This window comes from Heterocephalus glaber, unplaced genomic scaffold (genome assembly GCF_053883595.1).
Source record: "Heterocephalus glaber isolate CG9 unplaced genomic scaffold, H.glaber_assembly_v1.0 deba00000071, whole genome shotgun sequence".
Classification (NCBI taxonomy): Eukaryota; Metazoa; Chordata; class Mammalia; order Rodentia; family Bathyergidae; genus Heterocephalus; species Heterocephalus glaber.
In genome coordinates this window covers 3,032,744-3,058,932 of record NW_028258137.1, presented here as the reverse complement: position 1 = coordinate 3,058,932, position 26,189 = coordinate 3,032,744, and the positions used below count along the sequence as shown (strand labels likewise).

At 53.4% G+C, this 26,189-nt stretch overlaps 1 protein-coding gene and 1 non-coding gene across 5 annotated transcripts in view; both read left to right on the top strand.

The window, feature by feature from the left end:
* The first annotated feature begins 819 nt into the window (after positions 1-819).
* Trnam-cau (transfer RNA methionine (anticodon CAU)) lies at positions 820-892 on the top strand. Its single transcript has one exon. It is a non-coding gene; the product is annotated as a tRNA-Met (tRNA).
* A 180-nt stretch (positions 893-1,072) lies between these two features.
* Positions 1,073-26,189, top strand: part of Fbxo31 (F-box protein 31) — a 43,819-nt gene continuing 18,702 nt past the window's right edge. Inside the window, exons 1-5 of one of the 4 annotated variants that reach the window (XM_013071462.3) lie at positions 1,088-1,422; positions 16,760-16,831; positions 18,542-18,628; positions 25,447-25,523; positions 25,881-26,048. In XM_013071462.3, coding sequence (XP_012926916.2) covers positions 1,116-1,422; positions 16,760-16,831; positions 18,542-18,628; positions 25,447-25,523; positions 25,881-26,048 — 711 coding nt within the window. In that variant the 5' untranslated portion in view covers positions 1,088-1,115. Of the gene's footprint in view, positions 1,423-6,318; positions 6,456-16,759; positions 16,832-18,541; positions 18,629-25,446; positions 25,524-25,880; positions 26,049-26,189 lie in introns of those variants that run through there. The other 3 variants (XM_013071463.3, XM_004842759.3, XM_021256632.2) reach the window with 3 other exon arrangements.

The following is a 26,189-nucleotide window of genomic DNA, read 5'->3' as shown; positions in this document are numbered from 1 at the left end:
CATGCTGGGGACAGGCCACACTTAGGAGCTGCGTGACAGGGGAGGACTCTGAGCCGCCAAGAAATACTTGGCAACAGTGAAGCATCCCGGGGTGCTTGCGGTTGTTATTTTGCAGCTGAGTGGGGCTCGGTCAGGCTGGCATCCCAACCCTGGCGGGAGGGACTGGCCAGGCCAGGGCTGGGGCCTCCAGGCAGAGCGGGAAAAGCCATCGGAGCCACACCTTACAGTCTTTGTTTCATTAATTTAAAATGAGCAGTATGTCCACGGCGAACCGACAGAAGGGAAGGGCATGGGAGAAAGCTGTGCGCCCCACTTCTCCCTCCTTTCCGAGCGCGCACCTGCGCAGGTAAGCGACAGGTGCACAGGCGAGCAAGTAGACAGCCGAGCAGGTAGACAGGTGAGCAGGTAGACAGGCCAGCAGGTAGACAGCTGAACAGGTAGACAGGTGAGCAGGTAGACAGGAGAGCAGGTAGACAGGCGAGCAGGTAGACAGCTGAATAGGTAGATAGCTGAACAGGTGGACAGGAGAGCAGGTAGACAGCTGAATAGGTAGGCAGGTGAGCAGGTAGACAGCTGAACAGGTAGGTGAGCAGGTAGGCGAGCAGGTGAATAAGTAGAGAGGTGAGTGGGTGCGCGGGTAAATAAACAGGCGAGCGAGAAGCAGCACGGGAGCGGACGGTGTTGTGCGTCCCCGCAGGGCGCCGGGCGATCGGGACGGACGGACGGGCGGAGGGGAGCCCGGAAAGACGCGCATCGCCACCCGCCGGCAGCTCTCCCGGCTGACTCTGCAAAGGTCTGGGTGAGCATAGGCCACCAGAAGCCTCGTTAGCGCAGTAGGTAGCGCGTCAGTCTCATAATCTGAAGGTCGTGAGTTCGATCCTCACACGGGGCATCCTTGCCTTTTTGCTCCCGGGAGCGTAACCCTTTTCTCAGGGGCGGCGCAGACCCCAGGCTCCCGAGTTTCTGGGGGGAACTGTGAGCAGGGCTTCCGACCCCCGCAAGGCGGGGCCTACCCCCCCACACCCGTGCTGGGGGCGTGGCCGTGCGCGGGGCGGGGCGCCGGCCGCGCGTGCGCAGAGCGGCGCGTGCGTGCGCCTGCGTCCCGGCGGGTGGGCATGGCGGTGTGCGCTCGGCTCTGCGGCGTGGGCCCGGCGCGCGGGTGTCGGCGCCGCCAGCAGCGCGGGGGTCCGGCCGAGACGACGGCGGCGGACAGCGAGCTGGACACGGACCCGGAGGAGGAGCGCATCGAGGCGGGGCCGTCGCCGCCGCCGCGCTGCTCGCTGCTGGACCTGCCGCCCGAGCTGCTGGTGGAGATCTTCGCCTCGTTGCCCGGCACCGATCTGCCCAGCCTGGCGCAGGTCTGCAGCAAGTTCCGCCGCGTGCTGCACACCGACACAATCTGGCGGCGGCGCTGCCGCGAGGGTGAGTGGGGCCGGGGCCGGCCTGTCACAGAGCCGGGGCGGGCTGGCGGTGCCGGGTTCTCGGGCCCCGCCCGCGCATCGGCCCAGCTAGGGGTGGGGTCCCCGGGCTGCGGGCCAGGCTGCGCATCTCCGGTGGGCGACAGCGCGCTGGGATTGGGGTCCTCATGGACGGGGCTTTCGGGGTGCGGAGAGTTCGAGCTGCTTTGTTCCCTCACCCGCCCCATTGGGGCCAGAACTTGGAGGCCCAGCCGAGAAGTGCCTGAGCCGGGTTTCGGCTCTGCTAGGGGGCTGGGACGCGCCTCAGGAACGTTGGGTGCCTTTTTCCCTGGTGTCGGGCGGGAGTGAGGGCAGAGAGCAGCTGCTCGCAGTGACCTAGGGTTCAGGGCTCTCAGCGCTGCACCTTGGCAGACCTCTGATGCGCCGTCAGCTGTCATATTTAGGTAAGAAGGATAGGTAAACAACACCGAACAAAGGAAGAAAGTGAAAATCATCAGAGACACTTGCGGCCGAAGATAAAGCACTCTGAACATTTCCGGGATCATCGCTTCCCGCACACACGCTTGGTCCCGCGTTCTCCGCCCCGTGTGCTGTTGCTGTGTTCACCTTCAGGATGGGCACGTCAAGCTTCGCGCAGTGCACGGCCTGCAGACTGCACACACCAGACCCTGGCCGGCTTTGAAGCTTTCTATCATTGCACAAACAGTGCTTTTAAGACAGACCACAGTGTGCATTTTATAGTATGTTGTAGGACGTCTGAGGTCATTTTAGGGCACACTTCCCAAGGTGGGGCCACGGGGTAGCATTGAGGAAAGCTTTGCTGTGATCATCCAGCTGTTGAGCTTGCATCCCGGGAAGTCAGCCCGGAGAGGCCTGTCTCCCCAAGGTCTGGGCCGAGTGGGTGCGCTCCGCCAGTGCCTCTCCCACAGGTGGCTTTGAGTGAACAAGGTGGAAACCTTGGAGCCCACACCCCTGAGTGGTAGTGTTTGGTGATGCTGCCTTTTGACTGGTTTTGCTACACGTTTTTTAATTTCCTGTTTTGTTTTTTGACTTGTTTTCTCTTAGGGCATCTGTCTTTGTCTTACAGATTTGTAAGAAGGCATCATATTAACCTTTTGACCTGTATGCACAAATTGGCTTTTACATTTTAAAATCAAGGCCAAGAAAATCAGACTTTCTTTTCCCCTATGGTCTCTACCTTTTCGTTTTGCACTTTGTATACCTGTCACCTGCAGGTCCTTCACACATGTCTCTCTGCTCCGTCTTTCAGGAACTGCAGGGTGTGTACAGCTGAGCTTACAAATGGGATGATGGATTTTTTGGTGTAATCAGAATTCAAAGATGTGCCACAGAGTAAGCTTAACTGATTTGTAGCTCAGGAGTATTCTTTGGGTTTGGGATGGAAATGTACAAGATTGAGATGATGTAGAAGGGAGTTGAGGACAGAGGTGGAGGGACTGTCCTGGCGGCTGTCCTGGGTCTCCAGAGGCCCTGATCATAGATTCAGAGCATCTCTCTACTTGGTGACCAGAATTTGGAAATTACAGAAATGCAAAACCAAATGATAAAGCCACCTCCTAGGGCAAGAATCCACACAGATGGCTAGATGGGGGCTGTGTTTAAGAATGGCATCTTTGAAATATTGGTGGTCCCAGCATCTGGTTATCTACCCAAAGGCCTGCATTTTAGCTTTTTCTAACATCCACTTAATCTGGCAGTCTGAACCCTTTTTCCCAGTTGAACCCTGACTTTCATGCTCTGAGAAAATATCCCATCGGACTGGGCCCTCCTTAACTGTCTGTCTTCTTCTAATCTATGTAAATTTCTGTGGTGGTTGTCTTATGTAAAATACAGTAAAAATTTATTGTACATAGTTTCTATTAAATATTAAAGAAAACATAAAAAAAGAAGATAGAGAAATGGAAAGTAGGGAGAAGTTTTAATAATTCCCCAAGTTATATATTCTGTGGTTTCAAAAATATTTCAATATATATGCTAATTTGTTTCATTTATACCACTAGGTTCTCTTAGTTTATTGAAAAGAAAGTGTTGTGCTATTATGTTCTTTTTTGTAAGAGTCTTTTTTGTCTATGACTTGTACTCTAACATTTTGGCCATTCTTTTAAGATTATGGTACACAGTGTATTAACTAATGTTATTCTTTAATTTGTTATGAAATTTTGCTTTATTTTTTCACAGAAGACTTAAAAATATTTTCTTTTTTCTTTTTCTTTTGTTTTGGTACTGGGGATCAAACTCAGGTCCTTATGCTTGCACAGCAGGTGGCGAAACCACTGAGCTAAATCCCCGGCCCAATATTTCCTTTATTAATATCTACTTGTATTACATTGAAATTTTAAAAAGCCACCTCCTTATGTAGCTGTTAATCCTTTGTCATTTGGCTCTTCTCCTTCTTTTTTTAAGTACCCAGTAGTGCCGTCACTGAGCCAGACCAGCAACCCCCCTCCCCTAATCCCTTTTTATTTTTATATTTTGTGACAGGGTCTTGCTAAGTTGCCTAGGCTGGCCTTGAACTTGCAACCCTCCTGTTTCAGCCTCCCAGCTAGCTGGGATTACAGGTGTGCGCTGCCAAACCTGGCATCTCTACATTTTTAAAGAAATTTATCTTAGCTAATGCTGGGGTCCGATTTAATTGCTTCTCTTTCCTATTCAAGCAGCTTCTGTTCATAGTGCGTGTTTTGCAGGCAGTTTAAAACTACTTCTCTGTGTGTACTCGTGTGTACAGGGCCAATCGGTGACGTTGCCTGTGGGGCTTCAGTGTCTAGTCGCTGCAGCTCATGCTGCATCATCCTGCGTCTTTTGGAGAAGGCAACTCCTGCGTTGGCAGGGCTGGCCTCACGCTGTAGGGCCCAAGTGACCTCAGGCCTCAGCCTCCCGGCGTGCAGCATGGCACCTGGCTTGGGCTGTATTCAGCTCGGTTGGTTCTTTAAATGTTGTGTGGTGGCTCACAGTTGGAGGTGCTCACTTCATCCCGCTTGCCTTTTCCATTACATGCAGTGTGCCAGTGGACAAGCTCACGTACCTTTGCTTGCATGAATGTTTCAGAATTCCTTTGGGGAAGTCTCGGAAGCGGTGTGGGTGGGGGGGCCTCAGCCGAGGTGTGGTTTTCTGAGACACTGCATGGTTATTTCCCAGAGCGACTTCAATCACTTGCACACCTGTCTCTAAGGGTGCGCTGTGAGTGACCAAGGTGCACCAGAGCAGAGTGCAGTAGTGGCCTGGTGCTGCAAGAATTGCAAGCTTTCCCACTTAATCCCTCTCTGCCTGGCTCTGTCTAGCTTTAACACCCTGTCTTTAAAAGTCAGTGGCAGTCTAGGTGAAAGCAGCACTTCATTTTCATTTGCCCAATTACTAGTGAGTGCACACTTAACTGGCTTTATTGGCTGTTTGAAATTCTCCTATTTGATTACGTGTAGGCTTTGTCTTTTTTTCTATTATTCCTCTTTGATTTATGGTTTTTATTCATGTGCTCTCAGTAGATTTCTGGCTGATATACTGCAAAGTGTTTCTCTCACGTGTAGTCCCTTTTTGGTAGGCATTTGTTTCTTTACGTCATCCACAGTGAGTCGAGATTTTTAGGAGGCAAATGTAATCAGAATTACGGATTTTAAGATTTGTGCCTATGTGATCATGTTTCATCCCAAGGTTATGAAGGAGGTCAGAGCTGAATTTTCAGAGTTGCTCTGTTCTCCTAGACCGGCTTCTGGTATTCGTGTGCGGATGCGCCGCCTGTCTCCTCCCGGCCTGGCGAGGCCCGGCGGTGTACGGGGAACAGGTGTTGTTCCCCCGGGTGTCCTGGCCACACGTTTCCCAGTGTTAGAAAGGACAGGGAGCTGGGGTAGGCAACCCCAAACGCTCGGGACGAGGTGGTTACTGAAGCACAGCACGGAGAGCAGCTCGCCGCGTCCTTGGCAACAGCCGCTAGGCCCTCCCTACGGGAGGAGCCCCCCAGGCCGGCCACTCGCTCTGCTCTGGTGTTGTGGGGACCCCTGGAGTCTCCCCGGCAACGGCAACCCCGCCCTGAGCCAGGCTAAGCGCCTGCCCTGCCGAGACCTCGCCCTGGTTGCGTCTCCCTGTGACTAACCAGCCCAGTTGGCCTGGCCTGCGGGTGTAAACAGTGTATGCCAGGCCCCGGGCGGCCCCTGAAGCCGCGTGCAGAGGGCTATAGATAAGCAAATAAGCCGGCTCTGCCCGCCTGCTCACTCAGTGCCCAGTGCTGGGGCGCGGCTTTGAGATGGGGCCCATGGTGACCCTGTGCACTTAGGCGATTCCACGAGAACTGCCCAAGGCTAATGAGTTTAGAAAATTCAGGACCCGATTCTAAATCAAAATATTCAAATAATTGCCAGAGATGGAGTCCAAGAAGAGGAAAATCTCAGACAGTCATTTCCTCTCCAGATGGGAGGAACCGAGGACTTCCTGTCATTCAGCTTCCAATCTGCCGCTGTCAGGGTCAGGGCTTATAATTTACACCTCACTAGTTTCCATCTTGATGATAAATACTTTAATGTCACCCTGTATACAATGGATGCCTATGTTTATACAAGATTACTTAAGTTGTAAAATCAGTGGGGAATGCGGGACTGCATAACTCTGTAATCATAAAACTCCCCTAGCCCCAACTGAATGTGAGTAAATAGATAAAGATGCTTGTTAGTTCCCGGACACTAGATAAGATCTGTATCGGCCATAAGGTCCCAAAGTAAATTACTCAACTCTTTGTTCGAAACTGATGTTGGGAACATCGCTATCTATAGAACAATCTACAAACATCTGCTGACCATCAGTATGTGTCAGCTGACCACTAACCTTTGTTCCTCTTCTGTAAATTTCGCCTGTTAACTTCCCCTGCAACCTGCTATAAAAAGAGCCTCGGACTCTGGGCTAGTCGCCTCTCTAAGCTACTTTGCTTTGGGAGTGCTGTCTGGCCAGACTAAGGTCTGTTTTACTTTCCAACTTGTCCGGTGTGTTCCTTCCTGGGTGTTCTTCGCTGAAGTCAGCTCCTCGGAGCGTTTGGTAAGGCCCTTGGTCTTACAACCTGAGATAAGATTTGTATAATGTCTTGATTGGCTGTAAGTCAGAAGTGGGTGTGAAATTCATCCTAACTAGAGATACCCCTTTTCTCTAATGTTTGATCTTTGTGACAAAAACAAATTAAAAACCAGTAGTTAATGTTGTTGAATGCAGCAGAAAACGCTGTTCCTGTTCTTTCTGACCTGTTCTTTCCTACCGTGCTGATGTGAGGTCAGGAGATGTGGCTTTTGCCTAGCGGCTGGCTGCTGCGGCAGGGCCCCCTGGGAGGAAGGAGGGGCTACCCTTGGCTGCTCAGCGGACACGTGTGGAGCGGCAGCTTTGGGAGCAGGCTGCCCATGAAGCAGGCGTGAGGCTGCCAGATGTGGTGCAGGAGGCCCCAGAGACGGAGGGAAAGTGCCAGCCTGTTCTTGTGTGTTGCTCCTCGGGGGGAGAATGGAGCCTGGCGCCTGGCGCTTTTGCAAGTTGAATCTCAGACGATCTGTCAGGGAGAAACGTAGTCACAGCGGCAGAGCAGAACAGGGGAAAGGAAGAGGATGCCCAGGGGAACTGCTTTTTTTTTTTAAGAGGCATAAAGGGATTTATTAGGCAGAATTTTAAAAGTGCACACACAGATAACGTGTAGGCCTTCAAGACAGAGGCCTGTGAGGCTAGCTTGATCACTCCTGTAATCCCAGCACTCGGGAGGCTGAGGCAGGAGGATCACCATGAAGTTCAAGACCAGCCTGGGCTGCAGTACTCAGAGAGACTCCATCTCAAAACTCCAGGAAAAGGGGGCCAGGGATTTACCTCAGTGGTTTCGCTGCCTGCTTTGCAGGCACAAGGACCCGAGTTCAATCCCTGGTACAAAAAAAAAAAAAAAAAAACTCCAGGAAAAAAAGAAGAAAAGGAAAAAGAGGGCGGGAGGTGCAGATTATGGTTTGGGGCTGGGACTGTTTATGTGTTTTGGGTAGGTGGAAGTCTGTGGAATTTGAATCTATAGGAAATTCTTTCTTGGTATTGGTCTTGGGGTGGGGAGGATGACTCTTCCCCAGAAAGATAATAACCTGGTTTACAGGGGAAAGGCAGGGTCCGCCCCTTCATTGTCAGGCCCTTCATTGTCATGTGGTTACTCTTTTGAGATGGGTGATCTAAATGTTTTGCCTAAAAACATTCTTTGAACTCTCAGTCTGTTCCTTTATCTTTTTTTTTTTTTTTTTGAGACAAGGTCTCACTAGCCCAGGCTGGCCTTGAACTTGGGGTGATCCTCCTGCCTCAGCCTCCCCAGTGCTGGTTTACAGATGTGTGTGTACCACCACCTGTACGCCTGGCAGCCTCTTGAGTAATTTCCATGGTGGTTAATATTATAGACAGCTAAGTTAGGTAGAAATATTGTCAGCAGTCAGACTGGGCTGGACCCTTGAGGGAGTCAGTGCAGAAGATGAGAGCACATCACATCTGCAGCTGGAGCCTTGGCTGAAGACTAAGGTCACAGTGATCAGATTTGCATACTTCCCTAAGGGATAACTGGAAGTGTGGGATTATTGGTACCACCCCTTTTGAGATTTCCTATGTAAATAGACCATGACCTCATTGGGTGGGCCATCGGCTCCCACCCACTAAGACTAAGGGCCAGACTAAGACTGTACATTATTGATCAGGGCTAATGATGTCATCCATAGCCCCTTGCTACTCCTGGGTCAGTATTAGCCAAGCGGCCATACTTGTAATCTTACTGGTTGGTTGTAGTTTTGACTCACATTGTATTCACCTCTTGATTTTGCTCTCTAAAACCTTCCCCAAGAAGTGAGGTCATTGGGACCCACTTGGGACCCCTCCTGTCTCTCAGGAGCTATTGCTATTCCCCAGTAAACTTTCCTACTCTTAACCTCTGGTGTTCCCTAGAATTCATTCTCCAGTTTTGGGGAACAGGAACTCTGTGGCTGACATCTAGCAGGTTGGGAGTTACATCTCTCCTATGTCGTTAGCATGAGAATTAAACCAGTAAGAGTCAGAAGGGAAAGAGAGAAATTCCTCATTGCTACATGGGATCTTTTTTAATTTTCCCTCCTTGTTATAAAATCAAGTTTGAGGCCATGCCTTTTATTTAACTAATATTTAGAAAAATATGGAAAAAAATCAACTTTTGTTTTAATCCTCCACTTTAAAGTGGTCCTGGTTTGGTAAAGTATAACCTGGAGGTGATGTTTTGAGGACAGACATTGAGTTACACATATTCTTTTTTTTTTTTTTGGTACTGGGGATTGAACTTGGGTCCTTCCGCCTGTGAGGCAGGTGGCGGAACCACTGAGCTAAATCCCTGGCTACACATAATCTTTTAAATATGTAGTCTAGGATGTGCTTCTGAAAAGACACAGAGAAGGAAAGAAAAAGAGGAAAGATAGAACCTTTTGAGGTTCCCGCAGTCTGAGAGCAGCTGCAGCCTGCCTGAGGGAAGGTGTAGAAGAAGCCTGTTCATGTTAGACTTGAGAAAATGAGCTAGACATGGATCTGTCCCGGCAGGCATTAGTGCAGGGGCCCCGGCCATGGGAAGTGGGCAGACACTGGTGACTTGCCCCGGGTGGACTGGCTGTCTGAGGTCTGGGCCTCTCCGTCCTGGCAGGGGCTTTCACGGGGAGCCAGTGTCCCTTTGCAGAGTTGGCAGCCTTTGACAGATGCCTGCACCGTGCACTACTGGGAGGGCTCCTTGGGCCTGGGGCTGTGCGGTGCAGAGAGGTCCGGGTAAGGTGGTACTGAGTCCTGCCCTGGTGGGGTGAAGGGCTTCGAAGTGGGGCCCTGTGGTGGTGGTGGGGTGGGCCCAGGCCTCAGCACAGAGGTGGCATCTGTCCTGGGGGCAGGACAGGGTTGGGTCCCTGGCCAGAAGGTCCTGTCCCCACGGAGACTGTGTGTCCATCCTCACAGGAGCAGCTGGTTGAGAATAAGTCACACTGCTTGTGTATGCGGTGCAGCGTCCGGCGTGTCAGCACCCAAGGATGCTAGATGTCTGACAGCGTCCTCTAGGGTTGTCATTGGGTGGGTTCTTTCTAAAAGTGGCTTACCAGCTAAACGTTACCAGTTTCTGGGCTGCTCACCTCTCCTTCCAGAGTTGGATTCCACGCTCTTCTCTCTCGAACAAAGAATTGAAAGAAACCAGCAAAAGCAGTGGCAAAGTTTATTCAGGAAAGTGAAAGTGAAGAGTGGGAGAGAAACTCGGTCTGCAGAGCAGGCTTGGGCCAAGTAGATAGTAAAAGAGGGTAAGCGCAAAAATAAAAGTGCACACTGCATCTGGGAAACACAGCATGGGCTATGGTGGAAAGTTGCAGTAGCACCAGCTCCTCATGGCTGCCTTTCTTTTATGTTGTCCAAATCACGAGGAAACCCGCGAGATCTTCTACATCGGGTCCTGTGAGGTGTTGCTAAGATTCCATGTCTCAGGCAGAGATCGGGTCTAGGCCATCCCATTGAAAGCCTGCTCGAGTTCTCAGAGAAGTCCACCTGCAGGGCTTGGGAACTGTTCTGTGCCTGTGTCCTGGGTCTCCTTGTACCAGGCCACACCTGCTTCCCCAGTCAGCTTCGCAGTGCCCTAATCACCTGTCTGGGGTGGTTTGTGTCCAGGTTTGGGTTTTATGTTCTCCTGTCCTGTGTATGTTGGCTGCACACATTGGCTGCAGGAGCGAGTTTCCAGATCTGCAGAATCTAAAAAGCAACTAGTATTCCCTGTCCACAGTAGCAGCCCAGAGGAGCAGTAGGGCCGGGGACAGAACTGGTCTTGTGCCGGCATCGGTGGCTGGCAGGGTCTGATTGTCCCTCCCTCTGCTGTCAGCTCCTCCCAGCCCTTTAATTGGGCACCTAGGGGTGCAGCAGCCCCTCCCTTGGGCTCCCCAGAGTCACCTTGTTTGCCCCACCAATGCAGCTTTTCTGCCTGAACCTAGAACTGTGGACCCTGTGGGTCTTTTGGTGCTGGGTTCCTCCAGGCCCAGGCCAGCTGCTGTCCACTGCCAGATTTCCCAAGGTAACACATGTGTTGGGGACAGTGTCACCTGGTGAGTGCAGTCCCCAACGCCGATGCGATGTGTCCCCAGGTGTCAGTCCCAGTGGCCAGGGCGCCATCCTCATCTGCCTGCCATCTGCTCATCCAGGGAGGAGGCTCAGGAGGCAGATGTGTCCCCTGAGGGGGCATGGAGTGGTGGGGGCAAGCTGTCCCAGCCGTGCGACTCACAGGCGAGGCCTGGGAATGGAGAGGATTGTGTAACCTTGTCTGCTGGACAGGAAGTCTGTGCTGGACATTGGGGCATTGCCAGAGGAGGCCCAAAAGGAGGTAGAGCCAGCAGCACTTGATGGGGCCAGTTGCCGGGCTCTTCCGTCTTCCTGGCAGAACACTTTTGAAAATTTTCTGGTTGGAATTTTTTCTGTCCCTTTAAGTACCACCTCCCCCGCATGGTGGGCATGTGCTCTGCCCTGAGCTGCCTCCCCAGCTGGCACCTTTTTTCCTTTTCACCTTTTTCGGGGGTTGGAATAGTTGAAGTTTAACTCCCCATCACCCTCACTGTCCCATTTCTAGCTCTAGGTCGCTGACCCTGAGGCCCTCAGTAGGGCCATGCAGTGCTTGTCCGTTCTCACGTGGCTCGGATGACACGGCACAGGGTCCTTAGGGTCTGGCCCACACGTTTCCTTACTTTTGAAGGCAGAGGGACAGTGTTAGGTCTGGTGTGCTGCATTCTGTCTGTGCCTTCTTGTTGTGTCCCCGTGGCTGTGGGGGGCAGGTGTGTGACTGCCCCTCCACACTGCCATCGGGGCGCCAGCCCAGAGACAGAGTCCCCGGAGCTTGTGCCACTCAGGAGTAAGATGTCCCCAGTCCTGCGTGTCACTGCTTTCCTGCTAAGCCTCTGTGACTGCTGCCACCTCTGGAGTAGACTTTCCTGGAAAGAATTGCATCGGCATTTGAACAGAGTGAAGGAAGTTTTTGAATTGGGAGCCTGGGACACCACAGCCACTGCTCATAAAGCTGCAGTGTGGCTTGGCACCAGGGCAGAGGTGGCTCTGGTTCTGGCTCAGGAGGCAACAGCACTGGCTGCTCTCAGATGCCCGGCCCAAAAGCCCTTCAAGGGGCATTTCCCTGATGACCAATGGGAAGGATCATGGAACAATGAGTGGATGTGGAACTGTTTGAAGCCACTATTTACAAAAAGATTTTTCCATCGTATACAATGCACTGAACATTTATTTGGAGGAGCATTTGGTCAGAATGATACAGTTCTTTGCCAGTGAGTTTATGATCGCCTTGGGGAACATTAGGAAAAATCCACCAAAGATTGCTTTTATTCTTGGCCTTTTAATTAATTTGTTTTTACTTTGAGACAGGGTCTCACTAAGTTGAACTTGGAGTACTCCTCCGTCAGGTAGCTGGGATTACAGGCATGTGGTACCCGCATCAGCGGGCACTGTAAACACAGGCACAGGTGTGTGTGTGTGTGTGTGTGTGTGTGTGTGTGTGTAGGTCTGTGCCCTGTGTTGGACCTGGCACCGGGCACCCAGAAGCGGAGCATCCGCTTGGACCCAGGATCACCTCTCTGGCAGCCTTGTGTCCATGGTGGCTCTTGGGGGCCAAGGGGAGTGGTGTCCTTTCCCCTCTGCGAGGGAACCAAGCTGAAGCCAGCGCATCCGTCTTGTGCGCTGACCGGTTGTTCGCGTGCCATTTGTGCAAGAGCAGGGCAGAGCATGAGTGGGGACAGAGCAGTGGGGGCCGACGCAGTTCTTTGGAGGGGCCTGGGTCGCCACAGGCTCAACCTGAAGAGGGCCCAGCGGTTGGGGGGGCTGTTCTTGGGAGTGGGGCGGACCTTCTGTCTCCCGTGCAGATGGCCCTCTGGGTGGCCCCGCGGAGCCCTCGGGTGGTCTGCACATGCCCACGTAGCACGCATCACGCAGGACTGTCCCCGCCCCCTTGCCTGGTCTGTCACTGGCCTAACCCTAGCGTGGTGTCCGAGTTCATCTTGGCAGGAGGAAAAGACCCGGGTCTCGTCTGGTGACCTTCGAGCCCTGGGTTTGGTTGCTCACCGGTGTCACACCGGCTTCCCTCTCAACGGCGGCAGGGTGTGCTGGGTGCTCCCCTCCCTGGCCTGAGCTTAGGTTGCAGCTGGGGGAGTGGCGAGCAGGAGGGAGAGTCCAGAGGCCGTTGGGGAGCGTTGGGGGCTCCCGAGCTCCTGGGCACACCCGCCCCTGCTGGGTCAGGGTCTGCCTTTCAGTAGGATGCTTGGGCTGCTGGAGAGGTAGGCTCCTGAGTAGTGATCCGATACCATCGCAGCCTTGTGTCAGTGTGAGCGTCTAAACAATCTCTGGCAAGGTTCTTAGCAAATTAGAGTTTTCTCTTAGCTGATGACATAGGATGAAACTGTACCAATGCAAAGTCAGGCTCCCGGTCTTCTGCCTCTGAGAGCGGATGCAGTGAGGACTTGGAACACTGCCTGCCAGGCTGCAGAGCCTAACCCTGACCCCTGGCCCTGGCTCGAGCCTGGCAGAAGCACTGCAGCTGCAGGGCTCTGGAGTGTGGATCTTCTTCATGATAACTAACTCTGGCCCAACTCCCCGAGGGGAGGCAGGTGAGGGACACTGCGCAGCCCCTGAGTGGCACACGAGATTCCCTCATGGTCACTGACAGCGAGGGGAGGCTGAGCTGCCGTCCTGGTGCAGAGCAGCCCAGGGAGACTAGGTCCCCGAGTGGTGAGAGCGCCCTGTGGGACCCAGAACAGAAGGGGACACGAGGGGCCCTCTGGTCGACTGTGGCTCATCCCCCTTGAAGCACATGCTGGCGTTTCACCCCCATCATAAGATGTAAGAAGTGGCACCGTACAGCCGGCAGTGCTCTGCCTTCTTGCGTGGCTAGTGGGCCATAGGTTATCTTCGGGGGGCTACCTGGAGGCGGCTAGGCTGGGTCTGGCCTCAGGCGAGGTCCTGCGCCTCCTCAGACTGCCAGCAGGGGCACTATTGCCGAGGGGCCTTTCAACGCCAGCCCAGAACAAACCTCTCTTCTTTATGACTTAGCCAGTCAGCGATACTGTGTGATTAGCAACAGAAAATGGACTAAGATAAAAGTAAACAACTCTAAATACAAGTGTAGTTAATAACAACATATTCTGCCTGGAATCCCAGCACTCAGTTGCCTGAGGCAGGAAAATTGCAAGTTCAAGCCCAGCCTGAGATATTTAGCAGCCTAGTAGACCTTGTCTAAAAATAAAAAGGACTGGGCATGTAGCTCAGTATGAAGGCTTTGGGTTCAGTCCCCAGTACTGCAAAGGAAAATAAAATAAAATCACAAACACATATACACAAATACACAGCATGATTGAAAAATACAGTGAATGTTTAAATTTTTTAAAAAATGTATTGCGGTAGAGGCACACTGCCATTAATCTCCCTCAGCATCCTCCCCCTGGCTTTGCACACACTCAGCCCATCATTTTTGCCACTTTCTGAAGCAGTTCTGGAAGTGCTCTCGTGTCTTCATAAGATATGATCAAAAATACAGTGAGGCCCGGGGATTTAGCTCAGTGGTCTCGACACTTGCTGCGCAAGCGCAAGGACCTGAGTTCGATCCCCGGTACCAAAAAAAAAATACAGTGAGTGCTGCTCCCAGTGCCTCCCACTGGGTAGGGCTTGTCAAGCTTTACAATCTGTTCTCATCCGCCCCATTCACCAGATCATGTGCTCTGCGACTTCTAGGTCTTCCCAAAGCCGAAATGACCACGAAAGGGCAGCGTTTTGAGTGGATTCAGGACACTGAGGCAGCCCAAAGAGGACTCTCAGGACGTGTGTGTGTGTGTGTGTGTGTGTGTGTGTGTGTGTGTGTGTGCAAAAAACACTTGGTGGAAAGAAACCTAAAACCAAAAACCAGAGTTTGTTCTGCAGTGCTCCCCAGGAAGGACAACACAGGGACAGTGCACTGTGGCCCGGAGGCCTTGCGCAGCCCAGATGGCTGGGAGCGCGGAGCAAGGCCTGCACGCCTGATGCCTGGTCTCACTCCGGGTGGGAGGACGCCTCTGAGGAGCTCCTGCCTCTGCCTGGGAACACCCTCTCACTAGGCAGCGAGAGGGCGGTGCCTGCAGGGAGGGAGCATTGAAGCTCCACTCCTCACCGGGGCAGGTGGCCTGCCAGCCAGGAAGGTGAAGGACTCCGGTTACTGTTCTTGTTCTATTTTGGGACATTGTTGCTGTCTAGCATTGAGTTCTTCACGATACAGAACAGCAGCAGATGTAGGAGCGAAGCAGCTGCGGGGACCTCAGCGAACGCTTTGTGTTGCCCTGTGTGGTGCAGGGCCCTGTGATGTGATGGGCACACCAGCTTTCTAAGGCTTGGGATTAAGAGGAAAGAGACTCAGTGCTGACTGCATAATGAGGTGATAGGGCTCATTTGTATTGACACACACACACACACACACACACACACACACACATTTTTTGGAGACAGGGTCTTGCTATATAGTTAGGCTGGCCTTGACCTTGCAGCGACCCACCTGCCTCAGCCTTGAGTGCTGGGATTACAGGTATGTGCCACTATGCCTGTAGATGTATTATTAATGTCAGTTTTACTTGTCTTTCTCTGTTTCTTTTTTTTTTGGAGTGGTACTGGGCATTGAATCCAGGAGTGCTGAACTCTATCCTTGCTCCCCTTATTTTGTTTTATTTTATTTTGATTTTATAATGGGGTGTTGCTAAGTTGCCCAGGCAGGACTCAAATTCACAATCCTGCCTCAGCTTCCCGAGTGCCCGGCTGTTTTTTTCTTGTGCTGGGCCTGAACCCAGGGCCTTGCCTGTGCTAGGCAAGCAGTCTCCTGCCAAGCCTCTCCTTCAACCCTTACCTGTCTGATTTTACCAGGTAGATGTGGCTCCTGGGATGTTTAAGCTACCCCGAGCTGGTGTTATTCCTGCAGCAGCTCTGGTCTAGACCCAGGCTCAGGTCACCGGGCCTGGCTGTGCCTGAATCCACATGCTGCACCTGTGCACCTGGGTCACCCTCTCCACAGAGCTGCACCAGAGTGTCTCCCCAGGCAGGCTCAGATGTGCAGCCGCCCCAGGCAGCCCTGGCTGGAGCTTCCTGATCAAGGCCCTGCCTTCCCAGGCCCTCCGTGGCAGGGATGAGGCCCTTGGAGCTGTAGGATGCCTCGGTCCCCAGTCCCCGAGGAGTTCTGTTCTGCCTCTGCTGGTCTTGTCTGGGGCTTGGCTTTGAATTCTTTCGGGATCCTGCCGTGCCCAGTTTGTCAGGGCTGGTGGCTTCCATCTGGGAGACCTCTGGGTGGGACCCGGAAGTGACAGTTCATCACCAGGCTGCATTGAGAACTCATTTCAGGTGCCCCCGGAGGGAGTGCCGATCACCAGCCCCGTGGGGCCTCAGTTTCCCCCTTGGAGGTCACGGTCAGGATTTGACAGCTGGGCCATGATGCCCTGGCCCGGTGCTGTCCACGGGGTGACCCAGGAAGGGTGAGCCGTGGAGCCCAGGGGCCCTGTTGCCCCTTGTCCTTCCACATGCTCGCTGGGCTTCAGGTCTGGGCCCTTGGCCAGCTGCTGTCTTGCACCCTTTGTGGGCAGTCACATCCCCACCTGTCTGCTCCCACTGTCCCAGCGTAAGGCGTGGTGTCTTCTGGGCCTGCAGCAGCGTGAAGTACAGTGGGCCCAGCCTCGCAGTGCTGGCGGTGCCAGCAGTGGCCAGCGGTGTGTACTGTGGTTTTGTCTCCAGCCCAGCTGAGACCTGATCCAGAGGCCTGGGCTTGGTTGGGACGCACAGGTGGTGGTTGGGGTGGGGCAGCGGCAGGTGAAGGAGCCAGAGAGCAGGAAGCAGGCAGTGCTGTTGTGCCAGTGTCCTCTTCCCAGCATCTCACCAGCGTCCCTGAGGACAGGCCTCATGGCTGAGTGGAGCAGAACCTGCAGTGCTGAGCCACCCTGGGCTGAGCAGGCCCTGTGGCCACCTGGACCCCTGACCCCTGTGCTGATCTGGTTCCATGGGAACATGCATTATCTCCAAACAGCTGAGTTTCTGCCCACCTTGTGCTTAAACTGGAATTGTCAGGTTCCATTTGTGCAGTGAGACTGAGGACAGTGAGGGCCATGTCTCATGGAGGGTGGCACGGCCAAGGATAGAAGAGCGGCTTCCTTGGTAGCTGACTGAGAAGTCGCTGGGTGGAAGACAGAACCAGACCCGTGAACAGGCCAAGGCTTCTGCATGCACTGCCCACCTGTCCTCTCCCTGCTGCCATCAGTCTGTCTGCGTCTGTCCCTTGGTGATGTTCAGTTCTAACCTTTCACACATATCTCTCATTGCAGAGTACGGCGTTTGTGAGAACTTGCGGAAGATGGAGATCACGGGCTTGTCTTGCCGGGATATCTACGCAAAGCGTGAGTCCATCTCTGTTGCCATGCTCGGTGGGCTTTGTCTCTATAAACCATCATGAGGTGACTGGGGTGCCATTGTTTCTTCTCAGATGCCGCTTAGAGCCCCAGCTGCACCCCAGATGCAGCACGGCGGGGTGGCACTGCAGTGGGTGGCGGCTCTGTGTTCTCCTGGGCCTGTCATTAACTGCATTTTTCAGTCCGTCGTGGTTAAAGGGATTTTGTGTCTGCAATCAAGAACCTGCATTTTTTAAATTTCATATATATGTTTATTTTTTGGGGGGTGCTAGGGATCCAGCCCAGGGCCTTGTGCATGTTAGTGAAGCACTCGACCACTGATCTACACCTCCGGCCCTTAGGTTTTGTTTTTAACTGACTCATAATAATCATACATGTTTATGGGGTGCAGTGTGATGTTGCAGTGCATATATGCAACATGATCAATGAGGTCAGGGTATTAGCACGCCTGTCACCTCTGGCATCTGGGAAACCTGAGAACCTCCCCACTGTGTTGAAATACACAGCTGTCGGCAGTCGTGTTTATCCGAGGTGCCCAGAGCCTCAGGACTTACCCTGCCTGCAGCTGCACCTGTCCCCACCTTCACGACCCGTAGGTCTCAGCCGCCTGGAGTCCTGCTCCCCCAGCCTGCCAAGACACGGACAGCCTCGAGAAACCCAGACCCACAGTGGCTTGTGCGGGCTCCTTCAGCCTTCAGAGCGCTGCCCCGCACTGTGCCTCGCTTCCTCCTGGAGTGTTGCTTTCCCTTGAGTTTTCTCTAGGCAGGGCCAGCCCCAGCACCCTGCTTCTTGTTTCCCAAGTCACCCTGCACTCTCGGTGCTCAGGCCTCCCCAGCTGCCCCTCTTCACTCCCCCTGCGAGGTCAGTGGGCTTCCTCCTCCCAGCTGCTCTCCAGGTTTGTTAGGTGCCTGTCCACGTCAGGCAGAGCAGCGTGGGACAGGTCTAAGCTCCAGACAGCACAGTCACAGTCACACACACGCACACACAGGCACCCCGGCAGGAGACACCTGGGTGCCTTCCACCTTCCTGTCCTGGGGAAGCAGCCTGGCAAGGTGACCCAGAGACTGTGGGCAGGGCAGAGCAGCACCGAAGGGCAAGCAAGGGCAGCAGGGGCTTCCTTCCCCTGCCTCTCCTGACCCTCCGGCCTGGACCACTTGGTCTGCCCTGGCCACACGCTGCAGGTCCATCTCCACCCGTGGGAGCCGTGTGATTGTGAACTTGCCTTGAAACTTCTGAGAAAATGGCCCAGCTCTGGGGACAGATGGGTGGGGAAGAAAATCAGCCGTGTTACCGTGCAGGGCCTAGTCAGTTTTAGTCAGGAGGCTGGGAATTGTCCTTCCTTAGGAAACCGTGCACGTGCCCCGGGGACAAGGGGACCTGGGCCCACCCTGGATGAGTGTCCCAGTGGGGCAGGTACCCCCACCACACCTGCTCTCCCTTCGGGCCCAGTGAGCTCAGCCTGGTACTCTTGGGCCCACCCCGGCCCTGGGCGAGTGTGGCAGCCTGGAGAGCTCTGAGCTTCCGGGCTGTCGGGCATCTCTGGGGGAGTCCTCCATCACGCATGTCCTGCCCGGCAGCTCTGCTAGCCTGGCACACACGTGTGCTGGGGTTTGCACATCCAGGAGGGAATGGCATCATGCCGTGTAGCCTTGGGGGACAGGAGGCTCCCTCCTCAGCCCTTTCCTGCTGTGTCTTCAGGTGTAAACCCGCACGTGAAGTCAGGGCGCTTCATGAGAATCCTTCCCGACTACAAGCACATGGAGTACAGGGACGTGTACACCTGCCGTACGTACCCCGCTCCTCTGGCTTCGGGCGGCACAGCTGCGGGTGCATGGGGGCCTGGGCCTCACACGCTGCTGCTTAGACCCGGAAGCGAGCTGGCCTTGTGGCGTTCGCTGCCTCTGGGCTGCAGTGTGGCTCGTGGTTTACAGTGACACCCCGAGGGAGCCTGGGCGGCTGCACACTGGTCAAGTCTCCACAGCAGCTTGGGGTCCTGGGCAGCACCGAGGGACCTGTCACTTCTGGAGGATACTTCCTGCAAAAGGTCAGGCAGGCTGGAGAACAGAGGAGCAAAGGCCCGAAACCTTTCCGTCCTATGATGAAATGCAAGTTTCTAAGCTTTCTTGGTCCTGTGTAAGGAGCGAATATGAGTTTAAAGAGAACACTCCCACATGTAGACAAACGCAGGCAACCACAGTTGCCCCTTTAGGACTGAATCCTCTGCTGATTAAGTTGTAGTTATAGGAAACGCAGGCCCTCTCCACTTGTTAGCTCAGTTGAGACAGAAGACATGGATGATACCAAGCTCGCACTAAGGACTGAACTCAGTGTCCAGGACCACATGAGGCCGCCTGCCTGACACCCAGCCCATCGGGAGCCCACAATGCAGCCTTGCTTTTGGAGCAGATTCCCTGCTGAGCTTTGGAAAGGCCCAGTTTCCTAGCTGGGCTTGGTGGCACCAACCTATAATCCCAGCTACTCAGAAGGCTGAGGCAGGAGGGTAGCGAGTTCAGGCATGGGGGGTGGGCAGAGCGTGAAGGTGAGGGCTGCTCTCCACATGTGGGAGGAAACAGCCTCTCCAGAACTTCCTGCCCTAGCCCACCCTGCCCTCCCTGGTCAGCGCTGAGCCTGTGGTTACCCCCAGCCCCGGGGAGAGCACAGTGGATGTAGCAAGAACCGATGAGAATAGTTGGTCCCGCTGTGCTGCTGGGAGCGGCCTGGCATGGGCCATGGGGTCCAGATGGATGGGCACTGGGCAGCCTCCACACCTCACCTTTTTCTCTGGATGGACAGACAGATGCTAGGCCTCCCTGTGCCCCCTCTGCCACGCAGTTCTTCTGGAACAACAACCCGCCCGGAATTGCAGTGTGGAGCTGGAGTGGAGTCTTGGCCACTGGGACCCAAAAGCCCCTGAGTTGTACCAGGCACACTCTTGTCCCCAAGAAGGAGCGGTGGGTGGCCGGGTCTTTCTGCAGCACACAAGGAGGCGCCTGTGTGCAGCTCCTCCGTGCTTCTGCGGGTCACTGAGCCGGCTCCTGGGCGTCACCCATGTTCGATGTCCCCACTGTCCTTGCTGCAGCCCAGTGGGGCAGAGACCTGCTGGCCCCCATGGTTTTGATGCAGTTATAAAAACACATTGCAGGACCTTGGGAAATTCGGAAAATTGCAGAGGCTTCCCCAGTGGGTTGGCATGTCTCTGGATGGAGCTAACTAGGACTGGCCCTTTGGCCTCCTGGAAAGTCTTCATGGCTGAGAAAGAATGCAACAGCCCCAGCCCAAGACCTGACTGCGGGCTGCTGTCGGGGAGAGCAAGCAGCACTGAGCGGGCTGGGGATGAGCTCTGAGGAGCAGCATCGCCACCGTGGATCCACTCTCTGGGCTCACGTTTGTTTCCCTCTGGCTGTGTCGGCAGCTGATTTTCCTGTGACAGCACCGGCAGGGTGTGGGAGTGCTGTGGGAAGTGGGTTGTCCCTGAGGTGGCCGCCTTGTGTGTGTGTGGATGGCGCCTAGAGAGTGTCTGACTTGAGAACCCCGTGGTGTGTTGACGGGGCGCTTGGTGTCCGTGGCGGAGCTGAGTGCTTGAGGTGCACGAGGAACGTGGGCACTCGTGGCCCGCACGTGGGAAGGAGTGGTGGCTGCACACTGCGGAGTGTGGCGAGGGCCAGCTGCCCAGCTCCGCACTGTTGTGGGCCACCAGCCCTGGCCTGCAGTGTGGAGGGCCGTGCCAGGCAGCGCAGACACTTAGGCGCCCACAGAGCGCGCTGGGGTGGGCGAGGCCTCTGCCAAGTCCTGTGACACTGTGGTGTCTTTAAAATTTTAATTTAATTTTTTTATCTGGTAAATTTAATTTTATTTTATCCCACTCCCCCCTCAAGCCCCCTCTCCTCCCTAGACACTTGTGGTTTCGCCTTGCATATGGAAGCCACTCCTGGGGGACCCCATTCATTGCAGTTTTGCTTGAGTGAAGTGTGGGGCCCCCTGTGGGCTGCGCGTCAGTGACTGACAGACCTGAACGCATAAACGGGTCTGCACGGCCAGCTGCTTTTGCCAGCGTGCTGGAGTCTCACACTGGCTCACCCAAGGACCGGCCCGAGCGGGGTGAGCAGCAGGCCTAGGCAGGGGTCCCTGGGCTGGTTCCGACACCGGCTGTGCGCGCCCCGGTGCTGAACAGAGCCACACAGACCTGCTGGAGACCGAGGTGGCCTCCCGCCAGCTGTTGGAACTCTGCTGCTGCCTGTGGGCACAGCACCAGTCGCCCTTGCTGTGGGGACAGCCAGGTCTTCGGCTTGCAGGTTCTTCTCTTCCCAACTCCCTCCTGCTGTCCGGGTGGAGTTCTCGGCTGCTTGTTACGTTAGTTGAAGTTAAAGGAGATGGGTTTCCTGCTTGTGGGTTATCTGTAATTTTAAAAAAAATAATGGAGAAACATTTATTAAATAACAAAAATAGTTTTATAATCCAATAGGCCCCAAAAGCTGAAAAATCATCAAAATTACATAACTTTTAAAAGCTTTGCATTATGACTCCAATATTAAAACAGTACCCCAATGCAAAATGGCATTGAGTATGACCTTTGTGGTTGTTACTCTGGCAGTGCTTGGGTATCTGCTAAATGCTATACCTGAGCTGTATCTCCAGGCTCCTTGTTTTTTCAAAGCAATATATAAACTTGCCGTCCTGCTCAATTCGCCCCTAACTAGAGCATTTGTCTCTGTATCCCTGAGGGCTTAGCCAAGCGACACTACCCTCTCCCAGAAGAATGACAAAATTCAGTTCTTTTTTGTTTTAGTTTGGTTTCTGTTTTTTGAGACAGAGTTTTTGGTACCAAGGATCGAACTCGGGTCCTTGCGCTTGCACAGCAGGTGGCAGAACCACTGAGCTAAATCCCTGGCAAGAGACAGAGTTTTGCTATGTAGTCCAAGCTGGCTTCAAACTTGCCATCCTTCTGCCTGAGTCCCCAAATGGTGGGGTTACAGGCATGTGCCACCAAGCCTGGCAATAAATATTTCCTGGTCAGCGGATACATTTCTCTGATTTTTCCTAGTTATAGATGTGAAGGTCAGGAAGTTCTTCACAGCTGTTAAACTATTTTACAAGTAATCAGCATTGGACTCAAAATAGTATTTTTTATTATGTTTCCCTTTTTTTGGTACTGGGGATTGAACTCAGGACCTTGCACTCTCAAGGCAAGTGTGTCGCCACTGAGGTACATCCCCAGCCCCTATGTTTCATATTTTAATAAAATTCTAAGAAAGTTGTTTTGTTATTCTGGCCCTGGAGTAGTTTGGTGAAATCTTCCTAAGCAGCTGTATTGAATTCAACTTTACCAAAGCACAAAAATCAAGAATACATGTTTTTTTGTAAATTCTTTTACTACTTTTAAAGCTTTTAACTGTTTAGCAGTTATAGGAAATTGTTTTAAGGTAAACAAAGGAAAATATTTACATTTCAAGTATAAAAGCAAACTTAAATTATTCTTTGTCAGTCTCTTAAAAGCAACCACTTATGTACTCATCTTTTGTCACCATGTGTATCCTGTGTACTTAACTAAACATTTATTTGCACTTGTATTTTCTGTATTAGGCGTACTTTACTGTGTAGCTTCTTTTAAAAAGCTACCTGGGGGGGGACGGGGAGTTAGCTCAGTGGTTTCACTGCCTGCTGCGCAAGCTCAAGAACCCGAGTTCGATCCCCAGTACCAAAAAAAAAACACTACCTGGGGCTGGGGATTTAGCCCAGTGGTGCCGCGCACGGTCCCAAGTTCAATCCCCAGTACCAAAAAATAAAAAGTTACCCGAATCTGCCCAAGAAAAAGTCACTTTTTCTGAAAAACCAATGCTGCTACACTATTTCCAGATCTGCCTCCAAAGCAGCTCTTCGAAAAGTTCAAGTCCTTCACAGAATTCATTTAGCAACTCTTTCTTGGTCCAGTTACATGAGGTTATGAGAAAAAAGCGTTTTACTTTCAATGCCACAGGGATTTCCCATATTGCTTCCTCTTCTCAGTTGCATTTCAGGATTAAGAGTTACGGCATCAAAAGCCCCTTTGTCAATACAAACATGAAATCCAGACAGCTTTGTAGAAGGATTCAAAAAGTCTTCTACCTTCAATTTAATGTTAGATAACCCTTCTTTTTCTTTTTTTTTTTTTTTGGTACCGGGGATCGAACTCGGGTCCTTGCGCTTGCGCAGCAGGCGGTGAAACCACTGAGCTAAATCCCCAGCCCAACCCTTCTTTTTCTGTAATATTTCCGGAAAGCTGAGTTGGCAGATGGAGAAGAATCAGTTCCAATAATATCAGAGAAGCCAAATTTTGCCAAGTTCAGCCAGGAAAATGCCATTCCCAGTTCCAGTAACAAGCACTGAAGCACCCACTAGGGCCTTGAGTGTCCCCGTCCACCTTGTTAGTGGAGTCATGCTCTTCCAGACTCTCCTGTCTCCATACTCTCGGGAAGTTTGTCGTTCGGTCTCACAAACAGTGCTGTGATGTTCCGGGTCCCCAGAGCAGACGGGACAGAGCCAACCTGTGTGGGACTATCTGCCTTCTCTGTGCCTCGCCGCCCGCGCTGCAGGCTTGGCACCGCTGCTGCCACACTCCGCGTCTGGCTTCCTTTCGCTCAGCCACCGAGTCGGCTGTTGGGGCCACCACAGAACCACGGCACAGATGGTTATTTATAATTTAATGTATTTGAAAATGCTGAAATGCAATTTAACTTTTTCCATTTTGCCACCGTAAATGGCAGTACAACATCACTGTCTTCTTTTTGTGCCCTGAACAATAAGCTCTTCTCCCTGACCCCGCTGACAGCCTTGGTGTGGGATGGTACAGGGGCCGCTCTCTGGGGTGCTGCCTGGTGTCGCCACTGCTCTGGACTCTGGCACACAGGAGCATGCGAGCGTGGTTCCTCGGCTGGTGTGGGTGCATTCACAGACGTGGCGGGCCAGTCGAGGCCACACTCATGCACCTGCTGCTCCACCCACTGTGGTGGCAGCGAGATTCCAGTGCAGATTCCTGTCTTTTGAACAAAGGCGTTTGCTTTTGGGACAGCCTTGGTTTTTGAGGGCTCAATTCTGATATGATTTAACTTTTTAAAGCATAGGTTATGAGGCACAGGCTTCACTTCCTGGTCAGTGTGCTCACAGCATGTGTGGCCCCACATTGTCGGGGTCACTGAGTGCCAGGTCAGCCAGCCTTGGGCACGGAAGGTGCACCCGGCTCTTTTGGCTTTTTTGAGACAGGGTCTCACTATGTCGCTCAGGCTGGCCTCGAACATGTGGCAGTCCTCCTGCTTCAGCCTCCAAATGCTGGGATTATAGGCGCACGCCACCACACCTGGCCCAATTCTTAACTAGTGTGCAGGCCAGGAACCTGGTAGGCACAGCCAGGTGTCCTGGGGCTTGTATTTGAGGCTGTTTTTTTTTTTTTTTTTTGGTACTGGGGATCAAACTCGGGACCTTGCGCTTTCGAGGCAGGCGGCAGAACCATTGAGCTAAATCCCTGGCCCCTGTATATTTATTTTTATTTATTTATTTATTTATTTTTGGTATCGTTGATCGAACTCAGATTCTTGCGCTTGCAAGGCAGGTGGCAGAACCACTGAGCTAAACCCCTGGCCCATCCTTGTATATTTATTTTTGATGGTGCTTTTCAGCAAGACAGGGCACTCTGGTTTTGAAATTAACACCAGTGATTGGTGTGTTCTTTCTGCAGGCTTTCTGGAGGCTCTGACATCAAGATGAATTTTGGAAGGAGCCAGACATTGCTAGCTGTAAAGTTGAGAGGCTGGACAGTCATGTGGTCTGCTGTTGTTTGTTTTTCCAGTATTTTGCGAAACCATCCAGAGAAGTTGAAGGAGTTACACTCTGAGCACCCATTCCCACCCGGGCTCTGCTGCATGTCCTTGTCATGTGGCTGTCCATCCCTCCGTCCATCCCTCTGTTAGCTTGATACAGGTCACAGTCACCATCAGTGTGCTTCTCCCCGCCCCTCCTGCGAGCCTTTCACTGTCTGGAGTTCAGTGTGTGTTTGTAGCTCCTCACCCGTAAACAGACACAGACCTGACAAGGTGTGGCTGTGGAGCAAGGACCCCGCCTCCACTGCTTTGTAAGGGACTCTGGAGTGATCTGAAAGGGAGGTGCTTGGGGGGATTCATCGCCCTGTGTCCTTCGGAGCCCTCCTGAGTGCAGGTGCTGGGCGGGGCCTCTCCTGCAGCTGCAGCTGTGTGCCTGCCCGGAAGCCTGGGCTGTTTCCCTCCCTGACCCCAGACAAGGCAGTGACCTGGCTTCTTGGCCTCCTTTCCTTCACTCTGTTGCGGTCAGTGCTCAGAAACCATCCGTGACTCCCACGGTTGCAGACCCCAGCCCTGCAGCTGGCAGTCAGGGCCGTGCGGGAGCAGCTGTCCTGGGAGGGAGGATGGATCCCTGCCCCCTGTGCTCCTCACTCAGTGTGCAGAGTCCACGGGTGTGGCTCTGTGCAGGGCGTCCATCACCTCCGAGCCTCCTTTCCTTCCCTGCAGCACTTGGGGCCTAGTGGACACACCCATCTTGCAGGGTCACTCCTTCTCCTTGCAGGCTCTGAGTGGATGCCTGTCCCCGTCTCCCCACAGTGCTTCACCGATACCGACACATTCTGGGATTGTGGCAGCCAGACATTGGGCCGTATGGAGGACTACTGAATGTGGTGGTGAGTCAGGGAGACCTGCGAGGGGCGGGGAATTTCGGGGCCTTTTCTGCAGGGCACAAGCCACTTCTCTTTCTATCTGACAGCAGAGAGGGAATTCAGAGAAACTTCTCATCCAGTGACTTTTCAGTGGCCAGGCTTTATTTGTAGGTAGTTCTTCAGCCTTCCCCCTGTGTGCCGGGCTTTGCAAGGGCAGGATCAGGTGGCTCTGGGGCCTCGCCTGGATGCTCTGGGCCACCAGACCTCACAAGCATCCTACGGGACCTGGGCTCCGGATGCTGTTGCCTGTGGCTCTCGATTGGGGTCAGCGAGCAGAGGGAGGTAGAGGGTGACACGTGGGCTTTGGCTGTCCTCCCGCAGGTGGATGGCTTGTTCATCATCGGCTGGATGTACCTGCCGCCCCATGACCCTCACGTGGATGACCCCATGCGATTCAAGCCTTTGTTTCGAATCCACCTGATGGAGAGGAAGTTGGCCACGGTGGAGTGTATGTATGGCCACAAGGGGCCTCACAATGGCCACATCCAGGTGGGTCTCTCTGAGACAGCGGCAGGGCGAGCAGGTGAGGGGTGGGCTCCTGCTCAGCACAGTCCCGTGCTGTCCTGGCAGGGCCAGCCGAGTGGGCTGGGGCATCCTCAGCTGCAGGCCCACCCCATACAGATCAGCGGG